The sequence below is a fragment of the Cetorhinus maximus genome, chromosome 13, assembly GCF_964194155.1.
Source record: "Cetorhinus maximus chromosome 13, sCetMax3.hap1.1, whole genome shotgun sequence".
NCBI classification, from domain to species: domain Eukaryota; kingdom Metazoa; phylum Chordata; class Chondrichthyes; order Lamniformes; family Cetorhinidae; genus Cetorhinus; species Cetorhinus maximus.
In genome coordinates this window covers 119,297,577-119,321,074 of record NC_135891.1, presented here as the reverse complement: position 1 = coordinate 119,321,074, position 23,498 = coordinate 119,297,577, and the positions used below count along the sequence as shown (strand labels likewise).

Genomic DNA, 23,498 nt, shown 5'->3' with positions numbered 1-23,498 from the left:
GCAGCGAGGATCCAAAACTTTCCTTCCCACCGTAAGAGTCCACACCCACTTGCTCCCACTCCCTGTGGCTTGGTCCGACTCCCGAGAGTTTCAGTCCGTTACTGGAGGAAAATGGCAGCGAGAAAGGATTAATCATTCACCCGAGAGAAACAACAGGCAGAGAAGGCGAAAGTTCAGGATCACTCATTCTGACTTCCCCCAGCGCCCTTGCCAATTGCAAACTGAGCTTTCCTCTAGGAAATTGGTGGAAGGGATTAAATTAGTAACCCCCCTCCTCTCTCCTCCCCTCCTCTCCCCTCTCATTTACAAAATGCAGAATGAAATATTGCAAATGCTGCAGAAGCGGATTTAACCCATTCACCCCCTCCACTTGCACAAACCATAGTAAACAGCCTCAGACCCAAACATTCAGAGAGAGAGCTTTATTGATCTGCGCTATATCAAAGTCCCATACAGTCAATGATCAATTACTGATTCCAAAAATAAATATATAAACCAAACTGAACAGATAAAGATTTGCTACTCCTGTGTGGCCACAATACACACAGGCGTAAACACACACACATGCAGAAACTACAGTATCTTATCTCTGAGTCAGAAAGTTATTTGTTTGAGCACCACCCCAGAGACCCAATGACAAAATCCAGCCTGACATTCCGGTGCAGTACTGAAGGAATACTGCACTGTCAGAGATGCTGTATGTCTTTTAAATGAGGTGCTAAATCAAGGTCCCGCCTGCCTCTCAGATGGATTTACAAGATCCCATGATACTATTTTCAAAAAAGGCAGGGGAGTTCTGCCTCATGTCCTGACCAATAATTATCCCTCAACTATGATCTCATTGCTGTTTGTGAAATCTTGCTGTGTGCAAATTGGCTGCTGTAGTTCTGACATTATAACAGTATCAAATGTACTTCATTGACTTTCTTTCATTGTCTCTCTTTCTCTCTGCCTCCTCCTTTCTACCTTTTTGAAAGAACCTCAGCTCTTTGCCTATTCCAGTAACTGAGGACTCTTTTGTTTAAATATTAATGTAACAGACTTTCCCCAAACCTTTTCCAAGGCCACTCTGACGCTTATCATGTGAGGGGATCAAAAAAAACACCAATGTTCTCAATCTGTCTGATTTGTACAAATAGAGGCGTATTTTTGTTCTATATTTAATTATTGCTTTAATTTAATTATTGCATTCATGATAACCTCATGGACCTGGTCATAAACCTTCAGGGTGGGTGTACTATAACCCCAGACCCTCTGTCTGCTCAGTGGCCTTGAACGTGCTTGGAGTTGACTCTGTCCATAAGCATCAGATTATACTTATATTGAAAACATCTGGAGATATGGACTCGAGGGTGCAAGAATGTTTCTGGACTTTTAAAAAAATTCTTTCATGTGTTGTGGGGGTCAATAGCAATGCTAGAATTTGTTGCACATCAACTAAGTGGCTTGCTAGGCCATTTCAGGGCACAGTTAAGGGTCAGCCACATTGCTGTGGGTCTGGTGTCACATGTAGGCCAGACCATGTAAGGATGGCAGATTTCTTTCCCTAAAGGATATTAGTGAATCAGATGGGGCTTTTTTTAACAACAATCAATGATAGTTTCATGATCACCATTACTGAGACTAGCTTTATATTCCAGATTTATTAATTGAGATTCCATGGCTTTGAACCCATGGCCCCAGAGCATTAGCCTGGGCCTGTGGATTATCTAGTCCAGTGTTGTTATCTCTATGCCATCATTCCCCACCCAAAAGAAAATGTGAGCTCACAATCCCACCAGGGCAGTTTGCGAATTTGAATTCAGTTAAAAAAGAAATCGTGAAGTAAAAATCTGGTATCAGCAAAAAGTGACCCTGGAGATGTCAGATTGTTTGTAAAAACCCACTTGATTCACTAGTGTCCTTTCAGGAAGGAATCCTGTTGTCCTTATCTGGTCTGGCCCGTAGGATCCAGGTATCTTTGAATAATCAGATTTAATCAACAACTACACAACAACTTGTTTAGGAATAACTATATGGTTAAAAGCTAAGCAACAAAACACGATGGTTAAGATTGTTGACAAAATGCTAAGATGTAATTATAACATTGCTCACGTATTAGTACAGATACTCAGCTCAACAACTGTAGAAGGGGGAGTGAGATTAGACGGCTGAGCCAGAGTTTTCTAACCTGGATTGTAAGTGAGACAAAGGTCAAGTGGTTTCTTTTTCAATATCCTGATTCTTTTGCAGGAATATATCCATTGGTGTAACTGCAAGGCAGGCTGATGAAGCTTCGCCGAGTGTTAGGACATATAAATGTGACAAGATGTATCTCTACCTGTTAATGTACGGATTGAGATTGGGCCTTGACCTTTGCCAGAGTATGTGCTGGAAAATATGTTTTTCATTTTCTACGTTAAGAACAATGGTATCAATAGAAATTGAAAAAGTGTAAAATGACAGAAAATAGTTGAGCTTTGGATTGTCTGTAAAAAGGGGGGAAACAAGAAACATCTTTGGGGACCTATGTGTTGGCCCCGGGCATGTCTGTGGACAAATGTGGCCCAATCATGCTGACCAGAGATAACTACAGCTTAATATGGCATGGGGAGGGTCTCTGGACAGATTAAAAGATGGACACATCCAGGCATCATTGGCATACTTCAAGAGAAGACAGTACTATAGTCAACAGGACACAACCCAGGAAATGGTGCCCCAGTGACTTTGGAGAGCAAGGAGCAGAGATCGCAAATACTGCCATTGTTAAGTATCAGTTTTGTGTATGCTAACTGAACTTAATAAACTCTTGCTGCTAATAGAAGCAGTCAGTGTTTGTACCAGTTGGGTCAAGGAGTGGTTAAGATCCCTGTATTCCAAAAACCTTACAGGCCTACATGTAACTCCAGTCCTACACCAATGCTGTCAACTCTTAACTGCCCCTCTGAAGTGACCCAGCATTCCCACAAAGGGCAATGCGTTAATGTGTCACTACAAGATCAAGGCCAGGGTTGACTTTGCCCAGATTCACACTCATCCTGAGGGGTCACAAGACGACTAGTGCCCCAGTGAGGGCGGTGCTTTTGGGGAATGGGGGAAACTTAGAGGGGGGGGGGTGGGGAGGGGGGGTGCAGTGTTACAAGAAAACATCCGGTGGGAAACAATTAAAAAGAATGGAAAGCCTGATCAGCTGTGGCACTGCTCCACACTCTTTGCCTCCCTTTCTCCTATAAGCTCACATTAAGCTCTCAATTTTAAGTGAACAACTCAGGGGGTGAGGGATGAGTCTCCGACTGCCTGCTCTTCATTACCTCCTAGTGGCTGGTCACAGATCAGCGTTGACACATCATTCAATGACCCTCAGTCTGGCAATATTAGATGAGGGGAAATGTTAATGAGAATGGTGAAATCCATTTATCTAACACCACACAATATCGTGCCTGGAAGGTTTTTAACCAAGACCCATTTGAAAACCCTCCCACCTCTAGTTCAAGTCTCATTCCCACAAACAACATTTAACGTGTATACATGTGAGGGAAGACATGTTTGGAAAGGAAGGTGAGGGTGTGAAGATGAAAAAGGGTAAAAGTGTACAGAGACCAAGAAGTTCAGAACAGAATTCCGTGAGAGTGAGCTCAGGGAGATAAATCCACAGACCCCTTCAGCAATCTGGATGTTACAACAAAAAAATAGGGACATAGAGCACATAAGTAAAGCAATACAAAATATTGATATTTACAGTACAAGCTGCTTATTGAGAGTCCCATTATAGAAAGAAATTTAAAGCTACTGAAAATGAATAGTTTTGATTCATCATGGTGCCAGGAATGGGAAATTAGAAGTTATTTCCACTGTACTTGCCTTGCGAGTGTTTGATGGGGACAGTGTAGAGGGAGCTTTACTCTGTATCTAACCCCGTGCTGTACCTGTTCAGGTAGTGTTTGATGGGGACAGTGTAGAGGGAGCTTTACTCTGTATCTAACCCCGTGCTGTACATGTCCTGGGAGTGTTTGATGGGGACAGTGTAGAGGGAACTTTACTCTGTATCTAACCCCGTGCTGTACATGTCCTGGGAGTGTGTGATGGGGACAGTGTAGAGGGAGCTTTACTCTGTATCTAACCCCACGCTGTACCTGTCCTGGGAGTGTTTGATGGGGACAGTGTAGAGGGAGCTTTACTCTGTATCTAACCCCACGCTGTACCTGTCATGGGAGTGTTTGATGGGGACAGTGTAGAGGGAGCTTTACTCTGTATCTAACCCCGTGCTGTACCTGTCATGGGAGTGTTTAATGGGACAGTATAGAGGGAGCTTTACTCTGTATCTAACCCCGAGCTGTACCTGTCATGGGAGTGTTTGATGGGGACAGTATAGAGGGAGCTTTACTCTGTATCTAACCCCGAGCTGTACCTGTCATGGGACTGTTTGATGGGACAGTATAGAGGGAGCTTTACTCTGTATCTAACCCCGAGCTGTACCTGTCATGGGAGTGTTTGATGGGACAGTATAGAGGGAGCTTTACTCTGTATCTAACCCTATGCTGTACCTGTCCTGAGAGTGATGGGACAGTGTAGAGGGAACTTTACTCTGTATCTAACCCCATGCTGTACCTGCCCTGGGAGCGTTTGATGGGACAGTATAGAGGACGCTTTACTCTATATCTAACCCCGTGCTGTACTTGATGTGGGAGTGTTTGATGGGGGCAGTGTAGAGAGAGCTTTACTCTGTATCTAACCCCGTGCTGTACCTGTCCTGGGAGTGTTTGATGGGGACAGTGTAGAGGGAGTTTTACTCTGTATCTAACCCCATGCTGTCCTTGCGGTAATATGGTTTGATGCAGACACTGCACAGCACTATTAGAAAGCATGTTACAGGTCTAACCTAATTTCCAAAGAAACCACCTTTTATCTCAAAAAGTTTATTTTCAACTTACACATTATGGATCCAGAATGGAGTCATAAAAGAAAAAAGTCTTGCATTTCTATATCGCCTTTCACAATCTGAGAACACCACACAGAATTTCAATGCAGTAAATTTTGAAGTGCAGTCACTGTTTAATGTAGAGAACGTGGCAGCCCATTTGTGCACAGCAGGATCCCACCAACAGCACTGAAATAAATGACCAGATAATCTGTTTTCAGTGATTTTGGTTAAGGGCTGAATATCAGCTAGGGTACCAGGAGAACTCCCAAACTCTTCTTCAAAACAGCGCCACAGGAATTTTTTTTACCATAAATACTTGTGTAAAAGTCACATTTTTGAGACACTTTTTTAAGCAAAAGATTCTGTACAGGTAATGTTTTCGAGCGGCTCACTTTCAACACTGATGTGAGTCGCTCACACAGCCAGGAGAGAACTGGGCTGGCTTTTCACTTTCTCAGTTACAGTGAGCCTGTGGCTCACCAGGGGCAGTGGAGCAAGAAGAAAGCCTAAAAAAGTAAAATTTTAATAATCCCTTTTCTTTTCCTGTGGGGTTATAGGACTGTTCATGACTGACAGCTCAGTGAGGGAAAGTTTAATACGCTCGTGGTTCACACACGCTGTGCATACTGCACTTTGTCCCACTCTTACTTCCACCATTTCAATGAGAAATTAAACTTTCATTAAAATTCCCCGAAATCTCCGAGAGCAAATTGCATTCTGTGATCTAGCACCGATACGGAAAGATCAGGAAACTCATGCTTGAAATCCTAGGGCTGGATGGGGTGGGGAGTTATGGTACAGGCAGCTTGCCCCCCTTCCCCCACTGCCCTGCCCCCGGATCCACTCCACGCCAGCCCGCCCGCAGCCATACCACACTGCAGGTGGGCTAAATCGGCTGTCAGAGGGGCTTGTGCTCCTCACTGGGGAGGAATTCCCACCCTCGGGAGCTGCCTGCCAATCTGATTTGCCGGCAGCTCCAGCAGCCCCGGCAACACCAGAACTCACCAGTGGGCGTTGCCGGGCTCCAACCTGCCCAAGAAGGTCCAATGGATCCTGGAGCAAGGTCAGTCCGGTTATTGGCCAGCTTAGGGAGGGAGTTTGGGGGAGGGGAGTGGGGGTAGTGGGTTTTGGAGAGTAGGCAGGTGGAAGAAAGTGGGGGGTACTTTCTTAGGGAGGGTTGCCCCCACTGATTTGTTAAAATGTTTTTTGCACAATGGCCTGCCCATTCCTGCCCGACTTCCCACGCCAACTGTGTTACGGCGTGGGCAATGTATTACCCAGGTCAATTGGCTTGTTAACAAGCTCAGTTGACCCTTGATTATTTATTTAAATATGATGGGTGGGCTGCTGATTTCGGTGCCCGTCCACCTAATGTCTTATGGGGATGCGCTCAGGGTGGGTGGGAAGAGGGTGGGCTCGGCACCCGACCTATTTAACCTGTCCCTCCACCAAAAACACACCTGGTGGGGGCATGTAAAATCCAGCCCCTGGTCTTTGCTGTGTTACTCTGAACACAGATTGGGGCAGAAAGCTGAATCAGATCAGAGTGTCCTATTGGAAAGTTGGGGTGGACTATGACTCGAGTTTATATGGTATATGCAGCTGAGAAGGCAGACTGGACCTGAGTTTAACATCTCAATTGAAAGACGGTGTAGCTCTCCCCAAGTACTGGCACTGGGAATGTCAGCCTGAATTATAGGCCCTAGTTCCTGGAGACTTGTACTCACAACCATGTGACTCAGAGCTGAACACACTACCTGCTGCACTGCAGCTCACCACAGAAACCCAACATAACCGTGAGCTGCAAACTAGAGGTTGAACACGTAATTTAGGCTGACACTTCAGTGCAATGTCATCTTTCAGGTAGGACATTAAATTTGGGCCCCATGTATTTACTAGGATGAATGTGAAAGACCAAAGACCAAAACCACTCAAAAAAACCCCATATAATTGTTTATTTCATTTTAATTTTTGAATCACTCTCGGCGGGTATCCTTAACAAGGCCAGCGTTTGTTTCCTATCCCTACTTGCCCTGGACACAACTTGGCTAGGGCCACCTCAAAGGGCAAAGCGTCAATCACTGTTAGATACAGGCAGACATAGACCCAGATTGGGTGAGGACGTTGGGTTTATATCCCTTAAAGTGAATTTTCAGTTGAGTTTTTTCAACTGGTTCATGGTCACTTTTACTACTTTTAAATGGAATCCAAATTCTCAAACTGATTTGGACATTCTCTGGATTCCTAATTGTCCTCATTGTCATCCCTCAATTCGAGGTTGATGTATTCCTAGTCCAGTAACATAGCTAACACTCTTCATTACCACTTCATTGCACTAAAATTGACTGTCAGGAATGGCTACTTAATAGCAACTAGAATTCCAAAGCAATTAATTGGCTGCAAAGTGCTTCAGAATGGCTCATGGCTGAGGAAGGTGCTATATAAATGCAAATGTTTTATTTTCTTCTATATTATTCGAATCAGACTGTCAGTTACTGTCCCTGGAGCTGCATTCGAAATCATATTCTTGGATTCGTTGTTTGATGTACGAGAGCTTATTCTTCAAATATGTGCATCGTTCTTTCTTCTCCACAAATGTTGGGTCCTGCTTAATAAAATAAACCTTTATTAGATGGAAGAACAGTTGTCACATGGATTGGAAACTCAGCTAAAGGAATTCTTTCTGCCTCAATTAACACCTTCAGAAAGGACTTGAATGTACTTTGAAGGGGATTTTAAGAATTAAAAAAGAGCCAGCTGTAGGCTAACACTTTCTCACCTTTGAGTGAGAAGATGGTGGGTTCAGATCCTACTCCTTAATCCAGGCCAACACTTTCAGCGCAGTACTGAGGGAATACTGCACTGTTAGAGATGCCTTCTTTCAGATGAGACATTAAATCAAAGTTTGATGTTAAGGATCCCATAACACTATGTCAAAGAAGGAAAGGGGAGTTCCTCCCAGTGTTCCGGGGCCAATATTTGTAGCTCAACAAATGTCACCAAAACAGATTATCTGGGTGTTGGCACTTTGCTATTTATGGGATCTCACTGTGCACAATTTGGCTGCCACTTTTCCTGCATTACGACAATGATGACGTTTCAAAAATACTTCATTGACTTTAGGATGTTATGGAACGTGCTTTAGAAATGGGAATCTTTTTTTGAATTCTCTACTGAACTCAGTGGTACCTGGAATACTGAGTGAGTGAGCCGTGAGATGTACCTGGATTAAGGTGTCCATTTGGGTCATGAGGCTAGATTATTATCCTGATATTCTGCTTCATTCCCTTTGAGGTGTCAAAGAGAAATTTACCAGGGCTGTAATTGACAGGGATTTGCGGGTGTTTTCTATGGAACAGAGGTGGCTGAACAGAGGTTTAATTGAGGTGTAAAACATTGCGAGGGGACTAGAATGGATAGGAAGGACTTACTTCTGTTAAATGGAGGTCAAATACCATGCAGCATAGATTTAAAGTAATTGGTAGAAGGATTAGAGGGGAGTTGAGAAGCAATTTTTTCACTCAGAGACTGGTGGGAATTTGAAACTCACTGTCTGAAAGGGTGGTAGAGGCAGAAACCCTCGCCACATTTAAAAACCACTTGGATATGAACTCCAAGTGCCGAAACATACAGGACTACGGACCAGAGCTGGAAAGTGGGATTAGGTTTGGAGTCTCTTTTTAGGCTGGCACAGACAAGATGGGCTGAATGGCCTCCTTCTGTGTCATGAATTTTCTGTGTTTCTGAGAAAATTTAATGCAAAACAGACCGAGTTAAGTCAAATTTGGGAGGTGCTGTAAACAGTTAGTAAAGAACACTAATTCTAGATAGCTCACTCTGTGATAGACTCAGTTAATAGAGATGGTGTGAGGTTTGAAATGTTGGATCTGGAACATAAACATTCGACCAATTAATTTAAACATTTTATGTAGGAGTAGGGTGCACGATTGGTCAAAGCCAGCCACAGATATCATTGTTCACAAAGCCAGCCTGACCAATCAGATATGAAGAATCAATTCTACAAACCCTTACAAGGTGGGCACCATATTTTCATTTTCTTTCACCTCCTCAACGTGATTTTCTGCTCTGACTCAACATTTTCTAAATTGAGCTAAGATAAAGATCAGCCATCGTCTGATTGAATGGCGGGTGGAACAGACTCAAGGGGCTGACTAGTCCTATTTATTTATTCCCTCCGCCCATTGTGAAGGTGAATACTCACGTTGATCTTCTCCTTGTAATTTTCAAGAATCTTCATTATCCTCTTGTGTTCCTGGAACAGGAGAGGCAAAGGTTGGTGGCTGATTGGGATCACAATGTGATGGGAGCAGGATTTAACAGCACAGCCTGCTGTGTTACTGGGCGATTCTTTGGTCCAGGACATTCAGTCATTGCTTGCAAACCTGAACTGTACTCAGTCCTTACTGAGTGTAACCGCCTGTGTCTTCGGCTCTCTGACATTATTTCCATGCACATGGAACCTTGGAGAACAACCCCTCTTACCATCCGTTCCTTCAGCCCCCTTTGTCTACACCCTCTCTCAATCAGACTCTCCACACTATCTCCTCATGACCCAGTGAGGGCACACTAGCGATTGGGACTGAGTCCCTGGGAGGATTCAGTGGGTAAATGCAATGCCCTATATCATATTGAGCCTTACAGGTCATGTAGGTGCCAGGGCCAGCTGATCTTGGCTGGGGCATTAATGGACTGCTACAATTGATGTTAGCAACCCTTGGTGAAGGACCAGGGCTGGAGATGGGGGAAGGGCGGACAAAAGATTTCAGTCATGGTTCCCTGATCCGGTTAACCTAACTGGAAAGTAGCTGTTGGATGACAGCAGAATCTGACTCACATCCAAGGCTGAATTTCGTTCCACCAATCACTGCCTGGACAGAGACTTGTTGGCACTGGTCGGGACTCTACTTCAGTGGTTGTTGGCACCTCCAGCTGTGTGCCACAGGTTGGGGCAGTCACCCAAGCAAACACTCTGGACCCCTCCTCAACATACTTTAACAAACTCTCAAGCTCACAGCAACCTGTAGTTTTTGAAATCAGTGGAACATTTCTCGCTCCTATCAACTCCTTATCAGCAGCTCAGAGACAACGAAACAAAAGCCGAGAGTTGTTAAATATTTGCTGCTAACATTTGGTGCTGCTGAGGCCTTGTTCAATCCTCAAACACTGGGTCCTGACTAATCACGAGTCTCTCCCATGGTGAGTGAAAAGAATGGCTTGTGTTTCTGTCATGACTTCCATATCCTTGGAACATCTCAAAGTGGTTTACGGGCAACACAATTACTGTGCGAAGTGTCAGCACTGTCGTGATGCAGGAACCACGGTAGCTAATTTACACGCAGCAAGATCCCACAAACAACAATGAGATAATGACATCCGTTTTTAATGATATTGGTCAAGGTATAAATATTGGCCAAGACACTGGGGAGAACTCCCCAGTTCTTCTTCAAAAACTGGGCCCACTGGATCTTTCACATCCATCTGAAAGTTGGCACCTCCTGAAGTGCGGCACTCCCTCAGTACTGACCCTCTGACAGTGCGGCACTCCCTCAGTACTGACCCTCCAACAGTGCGGTACTCCCTCAGTACTGACCCACTGATGGTGCAGCACTCCCTCAATACTGACCCTCCTACCGTGCAGCACTCCCTCAGTACTGACCCTCCAACAGTGCAGCACTCCCTCAGTACTGATCCTTCGACAGTGCAGCACTCCCTCAGTACTGACCCTCCAACAGTGCAGCACTCCCTCAGTACTGACCCTCCAACAGTGCAGCACTCCCTCAGTACTGATCCTTCGACAGTGCAGCACTCCCTCAGTACTGACCCTCCAACAGTGCAGCACTCCCTCAGTACTGATCCTTCGACAGTGCAGCACTCCCCCAGTACTGACCCTCCGACAGTGCAGCGCTCCCTCAGTAATGACCCTCTAATGGTGCAGCACTCCCTCAATACTGATCCTCCTACCGTGCAGCACTCCCTCAGTACTGACCATCTTACAGTGCAGCACTCCCTCAGCACTGACCATCCTACAGTGCAGCGCTCCCTCAGCACTGACCCTACGACAGTGCAGTTCTCCCTCAGTACTGACCCTCCGACAGTGCAGAGCTCCCTCAGTACTGACCCTCCGTCGGTGCAGCACTCCCTCAGTACTGACCCTCCGACAGTGCAGCACTCCTTCAGCACTGACTTCCCGACAAGTGCAGCGCTCCCTCAATACTGACCGTGCTCCTTCAGCACTGAACCCCCGACAGTGGCAGCGCTCCCTCAGCACTGACCCTCCGATGGTGCAGCACTCCCTCAGTACTGACCATTCAACAGCGCAGTACTCCCTCAGTACTGACCCTCTGACAGTGCAGCACTCCCTCAGTACTGACCCTCTGACAGTGCAGCACTCCCTCAGTACTGACCATTCGACAGTGCAGAGCTCCCTTTCTGCTGACCCTCCGACAGTACTGCGCTCCCTCAATACTGACCCTCCGATAGTGCAGCACTCCCTCAGTACTGACCATTCAACAGCGCAGCGCTCCCTCATTACTGACCCTTCAATACTGCAGCACTCCCTCAATACTGGCCATTCAACAGTGCGGCACTCCCTCAGTACTGACCCTCTGACAGTGCAGTGCTCCCTCAATACTGACCCTTCGACAGTGCAGCACTCCCTCAATATTGACCCTCCGACAGTGCAGCACTCCCTCACTGCTGACCATCCAACAGTGTGGCACTCCGTCAGTACCAACTCTCCAATAGTGCAGCGCTCCCTTAGTACTGACCCTCTGACAGTGCAGCATTCCCTCACTACTGACTGTCCGACAGTGCGACACTCCCTCAGTACTGCACCCAGGTGTGAACCTGGATTTATAAACAAAAGATCCAGCAACAATATTTGAAGAAGAACATAGGAGCCTCCCCAGTGCCCTGACAATATTTCACCCTTAACCAACATCACTAAAAACAGATCATCTGGTAATTTGTTTCATTGTTGTTTGTGGGATCTTACGGTGTACAAATTTGCTGCTGTGTTTCCCGACATGATAACAGTGACTGTGCTTCAAAAAGCGCTACATTGGCTATAAAACATTTTGGGATGTTCTGAGGTTGTGAAAGGCGCTATATGAATGCAAGTCTTTTCCTTTGTTCTCACTGACGAACTGCACACAATTCCCGGCGAGTGTTAGCGGTTGGTTCCAGAAGCTGGAACTCCAGGTTATTCCCTCTCTTTGTGTCCCTGGGATTCTGAGGCCAGTAACATACCTCCTAACTGTCTGGCGAATGCAACAACACAAAGCTATAATGTGGTGAACCTTTCCTCAGGAGCGATGCATATCAGAATGGTAGGATTTGTGAATCTGTGTAGGGTTTTGGAGCCGTGTTATTATTGCAGCTGTTCGGACTCCTGGCACCTGAATCAGGCATCCAACACTGAGCGGTGCAAAAACACAAAAGTCAGACCCTTAGCCAGTCACAGCCTTTTTCAATGGTTATTGTGTCCTGACCTTGACAGCAATTCTGTCCGGTCAATATATGTTCACTGGGATTTGACTGATTCTCTGAACTAAGCACGAAAGAAAGAGACTGAGAAAGAGAGAGAGAAAGGGAGAGAGAAAGAGAATGAAAGACAGACAGGGGAGACAGAGAGAGAAAAAAGGAAGAGAAAGAAAAAGTAACATAGTGGACAAGGCAACAAACAAACAAAGTCAGGGTTCAGGCCATCTGCTCAGGGCTGGAGAGGAACTTGCAGTGGGAGGGGGAGGACCCAGTGGTCGTGGTCCATGTAGATACCAACAACATAGGTAGGACAAGGAAAGAGGTTCTGCGTTGTCAAAATGAGAAGCTAGGTACTAAATTAAGAAGCAGAACCTCAAAGGTAATAATCTCTGGATTATTACCTGAGCCACGTGCAAATTGGCAAAGAGTAAATAATATTAGGGAGATGAATGCGTGGCTCAGAGATTGGTGTGGGAGAAGTGGGTTCAGGTTTGTGGGGTACTGGCACCAGTCCTGGGCAAAGTGGGGGCTGTACCTTGGGACGGTCTGAACCATGCTGGGATCAGTGTTCTAGCAAGCCACATAACAAGGGATGTAGAGAGGGCTTTAAACTGAACAAGGGGAATCAAGCTTGGGTAGAGGTAGTAAATTAAGGGGTAACATCAAGGCAGGATAGCAAAATATAACATGGGAAATGAGGGTCAGAGAATGGCAGGAATGGACAGAGCGAAAAAACCTAAGAATACACCAACAATCTAGACTAGATGTTACAAGGATAACAAAAAACAAAACTAAAGGCTTTGTATTTGAATGCGTGTAGCATTCAATTTAAAGTAAATGATAGTTAGCGCACATTGAAGTAAATAAATATAAACTGATAGCCATTATGGAGACGTGGCTGCAGGATGACAAGGATTGAGTCCTGAATGTTGAGGGGTAAATGACATTCAAGAAGAATAGGAAGCTAGGTAAAGGTGGAGGGGTAGCACTGTTAATCAAGGATGGCAGTGGTGCAATTGTTAGAGATGACCTTGGTTCAGGAGATCAGGATGTGGAGTCGGTTTGGGTGGAGATGAGGAATACTGGGGAAAGAAGTCATTAGCGGAAGCGGTCTACAGGCCTCCTAACAGTAACTACAATGTAGGACAAAGTATACAAAAAGAAATATTGGGTGTTTTTGATAAAGGGATAGCAATAATCATGGGTGATTTTAATCTACATATAAACTGGAAAAATCAGATTGCCAGTCGTAGCCTGAACGAGGAGTTCATAGAATGCTTTCGAGAGAGATTCTAAGAGCAGCATGTTCTGGAACTTACCAGAGTGCAGGTTATATTAGACTTGGTATTGTGTAATGTGACAGGATTAATTAATGACCTCAGGGTAAAGACATCCCTAGGTAGCAGTGACCACAATATGAATGAATTTTACATCCAGTTTGAAAGGGAGAAGAGTGGGTCTAAGACTAGTATTTTAAACCTAATAAAGGCAACTATGTGGGCATGAAAGCTGAGCTAGCTGAAGTTAACTGGGATACTAGGCTAGAGGATAGATCAATAGTGAAGCAGTAGCATACACTTAAGGGGATATTTCAGAATACTCAGAATAAGTATATTCCTACTATAAAGCAAAATTCTAAGGGGAGGACCACCATCTGTGGCTAATTAAAGAAGTTAAGGCAAGCATCAAACTTAAGGAAAAATCATATAACTGCGCAAAGATGAGTGGCAGGACAGCTGATTGGTCAGAATATAAAGAACAGCAGAGAATGACTTAAAAGGTTAATCAGGAGAAAGAAATTAGAGTATGAGAGGAAGCAAGCTAGAAATGTAAAAACGGATAGCAAGAGTTTCTACAGGTATTTAAACAGGAGAAGAGTAAGTAAAGTGAGTGTTGGTCCTCTAGAGAGTGACAGTGGGGAGTTAATAGTAGATAATAAGGAAATGGCGGATGAAATGAACAAATATTTTTCTTCTGTCTTCACTACAGAGGATACAAAAAACATTCCAGTAATAGCTGTAAATCAGGAGATGGAAGAGTGAGAGGAACTTGGCGAGATTACAATCACTAGGGAAGTCATATTGAGCAAACTGACAGAGCTGCAGGCTGACAAGTCTCCGGGTCCTGATGGACTTCATCCTAGGGTCTTAAAAGAGGTGGCTAATGAGGTAGTAGATGCATTGGTGTTGATTTTTCAAAATTCGTTAGATTCTGAAAGGGTTCCATCAGTCTGGAATGTAGCAAATCTCAGCCCTATATTCAAGAAGGGAGGGAGGCAGAAAACAGGGAACTATAGGCCAGTTAGCTTGATGTCTGTCGTGGGGAGGTCTTAGAATCGATCATTAAGGGGGTTATAGCCGGGCACTTAGAGAAACTCAAGGTAATTGGGAAGAGTCAGCACGGTTTTGTGAAAGGGAAATCATGTTTAACCCATTTATTGGAGTTCTTTGAGGGAGTAACACCCGCTGTGGATAAAGAGGACCCTGTAGACGTACTGTACTTGGATTTCCAGAAGGCATTTGATAAGGTGCCACATCAAAGATTATTGTGGTAAATAAAAGCTCATGGTGTAGAGGGTAACATTTTAGCCTGGATAGAAGATTGGCTGGCATGCAGAAAACAGAGAGTATGCATAAATGGGTCCTCTTCTGATTGGCAGGATGTGACGAGTGGAGTCCCACAGGAGTCTGTACTGGGGCCTCAACTTTTTACAATTTATATCAATGACTTAGATGAGGGGAGTGAAGGCAAGGTAGCTAAATTTGCAGATAACACAAAGATAGGTAGGAAAGTATGTTGTGAAGAGGACATAAGGAGGTTGTAGACAGATATAGATAGGTTGAATGAGTGGGCAAAAATCTGGCAGATGGAGTATAATGTGGGAAACTGTGAAGTTGTTCACTTTGGCAGGAAGAATAAAAAAGCAGATTATTACTTAAACCGAGAACAACTACAGAATTCCGAAGGACAGAGGGATCCAGCTGTTCTTGTACATGAATCACAAAAAGTTAGCATGCAGGTACAGCAAGTAATTAAGGCGGCTAATGGAATGCTATCCTTTATTATGAGAGGAATTGAACACAAAAGTAAGGATGTTATGCTTTAGTTATACAGGGCATTGGTGAGACCACATCTCAAATACTGTGTGCAGTTTTGGAAAATATAAATACATTGGAGGCGGTTCAGAGGAGGTTTCCTAGATTGATACCTGGAATGAGTGGGTTGTCTTGTGAGGAAAGGTTGGACAGGCTGGGCTTGTTTCCACTGGAGTTTAGAAGATTGAGGGGTGACTTGATTGAAGTATATAATATCCTGAACGGACTTGACAAGGTGGACGTGGAAAGGATGTTTCCTCTTGTGGGTGAGTCCAGAACTAGGGACACTGTGTTAAAATTAGGGGCCACCCTTTTAGGACAGAGATGAGGAGAATTTTTTTCTCTCAGAGGGTTGTGCGACTTTGGAACTCTGCCTCAGAAGGCGGTGGAAGCAGGGTTAGTATTTTTAAGGCAGAGGTAGATAAATTCCTGTTAGGCAAGGGAATCAGAGGTTATCAGGGGTAGATGGGAATGTGGAATTCAAAACACAAACAGATCAGCCATGATATTATTGAATGGCAGAGCAGGCTCAAGGGGCTGAATGGCCTACTCCTGCTCCTATTTCATATGTTCATACATTGGTACATTGTGGGTTATTGAGAAAATCTAAATTACCTATGTTTTTACTTTGTTCTTGAGAAGTGTTGCCAAGCATCCTGGGCTATATATATATAGGGGAATAGAGTACAAAAGCAAGGAAGTTATGTTAAAACTGTATAACACACTTTTTCTGCCTTAACTGGAGTATTGTGCCCAGTTCTGGGCACCACACATTTGGAAGGATGTGAGGATATTAGAGAGCGTGTAGAAAAGAGTCACAAGAATGTTTCCAGGGATGAGGAACTTCAATTATAAATAATCGTTCAATAGTATGGAACTTGAGTATTGCTGAAAACAAAGACAAGCTGTCAAAGCTTTTCATCTTGCATTCATCAGGACAGATCACAGGAAATTACCAACAGCAAATGGGACAACAATTTATACTGCATGAGAAGAGAGCGTTGATTGGTTGGCAAGTGGACTCTGATTAGCAGAGGTGTTGCCATGGAGAATGCAGCATGGAACAATTAACTGCCAAGCTTTTGTTCAAATTCAAACCAGGCAGGTCAACTCTGACTGGTCAAGGCATTGCCACGGGGCATGAGCCAGGGATTGGCTTTCCCCCCAAGCTTTTGTTTAGCTGACAAAGGCGCTATGCGTGACATGCCCCTTCTGTCTACAAAGGTCAGGGCATGCGTAAGTGAGCCACACCACGAGCCCGACCGATAATCTTAAATCTGTTTTCAGTGTAATTCTTAGCACAATCATAATCTGTCCTGATCAGTGCACGACACAAAGCTTAAACTTCAGTTATGTAGAAAGATTGCATTACTGGGACTCTTCTCCTTGAAGAAGGTTGAGAAGAGATTTGATCGAGGTATTCAAAATCATGAGGGGCCTGGACAGAGAAACTGTTCCCATTGGTGGAAGGATAGAAAACGAGAGGGCAGAGATTTAAGGTAATTGGCAAAAGAAGCAATGGAGACATGAGGGAAAACCTTTTCACGCAGCGAGTGGTTAGGATCTGGTACGCACTGCCTGAGAGTGTGGTGGAGGCAGGTTCAATCAAGGCAGTCAAAAGGGAATTGGATCTTATCTGAAGAAGAAAAATATGCAGGGTTATGGGGAAAAGGTGGAGGAGTAACACTAAGTGAATTTCTCCTACAGAGAGCCAGCATGGGCAGGAGGGGCTGAATGGCCTCCTACGGTGTTGTAACCATTCTATGATTCTATCTCTGGTTGAACATATTCTTGGAGGTTTCATCACAGCTCAAGTATTTTTTACAACTAATAGGCAAAAGTGTTCAAAGGAAATTAAAAACCCACAATGTCTCTATGAGTTTTCTCCCTGGCTGCTCACAGCAGTGTCCTGGACATTGATTCCCAATTCCTGGAGACTCCAGGGTAATCCTGAAGGGTTGGCAAACCCTAACCCAGAAATGGGAGCAATCTGTGTCTGAACTGACCCGGTTATTCACTGACCTCTGAACTCTCTGTGTAGCGAGGCAGTTTTTCTATCAGGTCCTTCAGCTCTCTGAACTTTTTGTTGGCTGTGTGGATCTCAGAGTGTAGTTCTTTGTATTCTGCATATTGGTCGTTGAACACTCCTTTATAACGCTCTCGTTCCTCCCCAGATTCGATCTTTGGGTACTTTCTACAAGAGGACAAAGTACAGCTTACAGTGGGATGGATCAGCCTCTGAGCTTACTCTCCATTGTGCTGTCACATGTCATGGTTATACCTGCAGCAATGGTTCAATTGGGTTACACTCATTGATAAAATAAGGGTATTACTGAGTTATACTCAGCTACAACTGGTACTTATGGAGCGGTATTAACATAGTAAAACGTCAAAAGATGCTTCACGGGAGCGATTATCAAACACTATTTGACACCAAGACACGTTAGACGATATTAGGTCAGGTGACCAAAAGCTTGATAGGCTTTAAGGAGCGAGAGGTAGGGAATTCCCAGGTTTAGAGCCCAGGCAGCTGATGGCCTGGCTGTTAATGGTGGAACAATGAAAATAAGAGGTCAGAACTGGAGTTATACTGACCTCCAGGTGAAGATATTATTAACTGTTAATAATAACTTTGCGTTTACTAACAAAACAAATATCCTTACGTTACATAATCAGGAATGATGAGGGGCTTTGGAATATATCCGGCTGGAATAGATTTGTTGAGGGTACTGGGACCTTTGGAGCAGAGCTCGTCGTTTTTGGTGACCCCTTCCTCCAGGGTCTGTGGTGTCTTTCTTCTGAATGACATGCGCTTGAATGAGAATGGCTGTTTCTGTCCAATCACTGCAGCTGTTGTACGCTACAAGAGAAAACACAAAGTTAAGTCGACTGGAAACTCGGCCCCGATGGACTAAAGCAATTGTTTTACATGCTCACTGGAGCTGTGGGGGTGGATTGGGGTGAATAACCCTAATACTTAAACTTCGTTGGATCACAGTGTTGGCAAATCATGTCCTCACATCATATCCATACACATCTTCCAGCAAAAGGGGACTGGATAACCACCAGGAACAGTAAGCTTGGTTTTCACTCCCTACCCTACTCCACCGCAATCCAATTTTCCCTTGTTGCCCATAAAGACACAAACACACAAACAACTTGCATTTACATAGCACCTTTAATATAGCAAAACATTCTAAGGTGCTTTACAGGAGATAAAATTAGACACTAACACAAATAATATTAAGACAGGTGCTGATGTAGGTTTTAAAGAGCATCTTTAAGGAGGAAAGGAGTTGGAGAGATTTAGGGAAGGAAATCCAGAGGGTCTTACTAAATTTTTACTAAGTTCATACAGGGCTTGACAGGGTGGATGTGGATAGGATGTTTCCCCAGCTGGTGAGTCTAGAACCAGGGGACACAGTCTCAGAATAAGGGGCAGGCCGTTTAAGACTGAGATGAGGAATTTCTTCACTCAGAGGGTGGCGAATCTTTGGAATTCTCTACCCCAGAGGGCTGTGGAAGCTCAATCATTGAGTATGTTCAAAACAGAAAGTGATAGATTACTGGAGACTAATGACATCAAAGGATATGGGGACGGTGCGGGAAAGTGGCATTGAAGTAGATGATCAGCCGTGATCTAATTGAATGTCAGAGCAGGCTCGACGGGCTGAATGGCCTACCCCTGTTCCTGGCAGCTGAAGGTGCCAATGGCGGAGCGATGGAAATCAGGGATGCTAAAGAGGTCAGAATTGGAGGAGTGCAGAAATCTCAGCAGGCCGTGGAGATGGAGAAAGTTACAGACATAGGGAAGGGGTGAGGTTATAGAAGAGTTTGAAAACAATGATGAGGATCTTAACATTGAGGCATTGCTGGACCGGGAGCCAATGTAGGTCAATGAGCACAAGAGTGATGGATGAATGGGGCTTGATGCGAGGTAGGATATGGGGAGCAGAGTTTTGAATGACCTCAAATTTAAGGATGGTGGTAGATAGGACTGCAGCTAGAAGAATGTTGAAATTAAGTCCAGAAACAACAAAAGCATGGATGAGAGTTTCAGTCGCGGACACGCTGAGGCAGAGTGGAAATGGGAGATATTACGAAGGTGGAGACAGATGATCTTATGGAGAAGATGTGGTGTTGGAAACTCAGCTCTGGGTCAACTAGGTTAGCAAGGTTATGAATAATTTGGTTCAGCCTCAGACAGTTTCCAGAGGAGGGATGGACTCGGTAGCGAGGGAATAGAGTTTGTAGTGGGGAATGAAGACAATGGCTTCAGATTTCCCAATATTTAATTGAAGGAAATTTCTGCTCATCCGGTACCAGATGTTGGACAAGCAGTCTGATAATTTAGCAACAGTGGAGGAGTTGAGAAAGGTGGTGGTGAAGTAGAGCTGGGTGTCGTCAGCGTACATTTGAAAACTAACATTGTGCTTTTGGATGATGTAGTCAAAGGGCAGAATGTAGATGAGAAATAGGAGGGGGCAAGGATAGATCCCTGGGGGACACCAGAGGTAACAGTGCGGGAGTGGAAAGAGAAACCTTGCTGACGATTTTCTGATTATGGCTGTACAGATAAGAATGGAAAAAGGTTGGAGTGGTCTTACCCAGCTGGATGACAGTGGAGAGGTGTGAGAGGAGGATGGTGGGGTCAACCATGTAAGCTGCAGTCAGGTCAAGCAGTACAAGGAGGGAAAGTTACCATGGTCACACTCACATAGGATATCATTTGTGACCCTTGACAAGAACCGTTTCAGTCCTGTGTCAATGTATATCTGTGTTTACTTTTCTTTTTTACCAAAAATTGTGTGGTAAAGAATTGGTTCAGGGTGCAAGAGTTATCTGTCCAGAAGTAATACCATCCTTATACAAGCTAATATCTTCAGATGACTTAAGACTAGACACTGTGTTGCCTCATCTACTAATGTAGCAGAGTGTACCTTATTCCTAAAGGCTTCTCTTTCCCTTCTGGTCTGTTCATGACGCCACACTTTGAGACACACAACTGCGCTGATCAGGTACAGGAGCATGTTGACGAATAGGAAGGCTGCGGCTGCAATCTGCCCACTCAGCACCTGACACAGCTGGTAGTACAAGGGGCTGTTGGCCATCATGGTATAGCACAGGCCCCCAAGACTGAAACCATTGACGTAGACGATGCCAGCCGCCATGTACGAAAAGAAGAGGCAAGTGTTTATAGTGAATTCCGTCAGAGGCCACCAATCGGAGTCAAGGAGAATGGTTCTATAATAGAGTGTCAGTCCCAAGACCAGGAGTCCCACTGTGACAATCCAGGCCAGGCCAGCCATGACCAGGACAAACGGGGTTTTGGGTCCGCTGTAGTAATAATTGTTCCCAAACCCATAGCTTGGCAAAGATCCCCCAATGACATTGTACCACTGGCTGTCTTTCTGAATGTATGCACATATACAGGCAAACACCATTGCTCCGAAGAGCAGTTCTATCACTCCCAGTACCCGCAGCAATCCTGGCCACGACTTCATGTAAGCGTGTTTCAACTGATAGACGTGAACTCTCTCCATGTAGCTCTGGGCCGATTCGGGCTGCTTCTCTGTGAAATCGCTCCGAAATGTTGTTCCTGCTTCCATTTCCTTTTCTGTCCATGTCCCACAATCGAACATCCTCGAGTCCTTATCTTTGGCTGACTGCTGGGAATCCTCCTCAGAGGCACCGCTGCCTGCCAATGTGGTCCTGCGCCGGCTCAGAAGAGGTGACACTGGGGGTGAATCCTCCTCCACCCCCCATGCCAATTTAAAGTTGAACATCTGCTTCGCACGCCCATGGCGACCCCTTAAGAAATTCTTCCAAGAGTCGGGGATGAATCTTCTCTTTGGTTTGATGTCGGGCACGGGCATCTCTGTTTCTGGTTCACCCACTGGCAGCTGTAGGGGCAAAGAAGGGGGCTCACCCATTGCTCTGAAGGTGTCATTTTCGTTGCTGGTGCTTGTCTCTGTGTTTGACATCAAGTGTGAGGGCAGCATCTGCCTCTGCGGGTCAGAATACTCAGCCTCTTCGTCATTGGCTACTGTCCGGTTCCTGCCGTAACCATAGGTTACAGTGCTCCAATCCGAAGACATCATTAATCTTTCACCTGTTTGAACACTCCAACTTAACAAAGAAGGGAATGGGGTGGCCAAAGGGAGCCACAGTGTTCAATCAGCACAAATAGTACTGCCTTTCCCACGTTCAATTTAACAAATCTGCTGGTTGCTTTAACCACTTCAGAACGTCACCTTGGTGAACTTCTGCTCCTTTGATGTCAGGCTGAGAGTGAGATTGGCACGACGCCCTCAATGACTTCAATTCCTTTGTGCTGTGTCAGAAGTCGAGCATTAATCCTAAACCAAACAGAAGCAAAACAAAATTCCTTTGATTTTTGGATTTTTAACTTATTTTTGTTTCTGTCTGCTTGGTATCCTCACCGGATAGATGTGCGCACACACACATACACACACAGATGGACAAACACACACATACACACATAGACACGCACACACACCCTGACACACACGCACATGCACAGACACACATACACAGAGTCATGCACAGACACACACACTCACACAGACACACACACCCTGACACATACACACTGAAACACACAGTCAGACACACACACAGACACAGACAAACTCAGGCACACACGCACAGACACAGACAAAACCAGACAGACACACACAGAGAGACAGGCAGACACATAGACAGGCAGACACACAGACAGACACACACACACTTTCTCCAAAGTTACTACCCAGGGCCTCAGAACAGTAGATACTGAACAAGGGTTAAAAATGGGACACAGGCCACTCTTGCCCTTGGTTTGATGTGTCACAGTCTGGGGCCATATAGAGCAACCCGCTGACTCCCAAATAATATTACAAAGGCAACAACATATCAACATTTTTGAGTTTTAAATAATGGCATGGAGGAGGAGGCACACAGGTGTCCCGATGGTGAGGACGCAGGTACACGGGTGTCCCGATGGTGAGGACGCAGGTACACGGGTGTCCCGATGGTGAAGACGCAGGTACACGGGTGTCCCGATGGTGAGGACGCAGGTACACGGGTGTCCCGATGGTGAGGGAGCCGGTACACGGGTGTCCCGATGGTGGGGGGGCAGGTACACGGGTGCCCCGATAGTGAGGGAGCAGGTACACGGGTGTCCCGATAGTGAGGAGGCCGGTACACGGGTGTCCCGGTGGTGAGGGAGCCGGTACACGGGTGCCCCGATGGTGAAGGACCAGGTACACGGCTGTCCCGATGGTGAGGGAGCCGGTACACGGGTGTCCCGATGGTGAAGGACCAGGTACACGGGTGTCCCGATGGTGAGGAGGCAGGTACACGGGCGTCCCGATGATGAGGGAGCCGGTACACGGGCGCCCCGATGGTGAGGGAGCAGGTACACGGGTGTCTCGATGGTGAAGGACCAGGTACACGGGTGTCCCGATGGTGAGGGAGCCGGTACACGGGCGCCCCGATGGTGAGGGACCAGGTACACGGGTGTCCCGATGGTGAGGAGGCAGGTACACGGGTGCCCCGATAGTGAGGGGGCAGGTACACGGGTGTCCCGATAGTGAGGGAGCAGGTACACGGGTGTCCCGATGGTGAGGGAGCCGGTACACGGGTGTCCCGATGGTGAGGGAGCAGGTACACGGGTGTCCCGATAGTGAGGGAGCAGGTACACGGGTGTCCCGATGGTGAGGGAGCAGCTCCACGGGTGTCCCGATGGTGAGGGAGCAGGTACACGGGTGTCCCGATAGTGAGGGAGCAGGTACACGGGTGTCCCGATAGTGAGGGAGCAGGTACACGGGTGTCCCGATAGTGAGGGAGCAGGTACACGGGTGTCCCGATGGTGAGGGAGCAGGTACACGGGTGTCCCGATGGTGAGGAGGCAGGTACATGGGTGTCCCGGTAGTGAGGGAGCAGGTACACGGGTGTCCCAATAGTGAGGGAGCAGGTACACGGGTGTCCCGGTAGTG

The 23,498-nt window shown here is 45.8% G+C and overlaps 1 protein-coding gene across 1 annotated transcript in view; it reads right to left on the bottom strand.

Annotated features, from left to right (window-relative positions):
* The window catches only part of LOC144688328 (uncharacterized), a 46,578-nt gene extending 24,832 nt beyond the window's left edge, over positions 1–21,746 (bottom strand). Inside the window, exons 1-5 of the mRNA XM_078554757.1 lie at positions 20,439–21,746; positions 18,162–18,358; positions 17,521–17,692; positions 9,123–9,173; positions 7,395–7,505 (exon numbers count right to left, since the gene is read on the bottom strand). Of these exons, the coding sequence (XP_078410883.1) occupies positions 7,395–7,505; positions 9,123–9,173; positions 17,521–17,692; positions 18,162–18,358; positions 20,439–21,599 (1,692 nt within the window). The 5' untranslated portion in view covers positions 21,600–21,746. The remainder of the gene's footprint in view (positions 1–7,394; positions 7,506–9,122; positions 9,174–17,520; positions 17,693–18,161; positions 18,359–20,438) is intronic.
* Between the last annotated feature and the right edge of the window lie 1,752 nt (positions 21,747–23,498).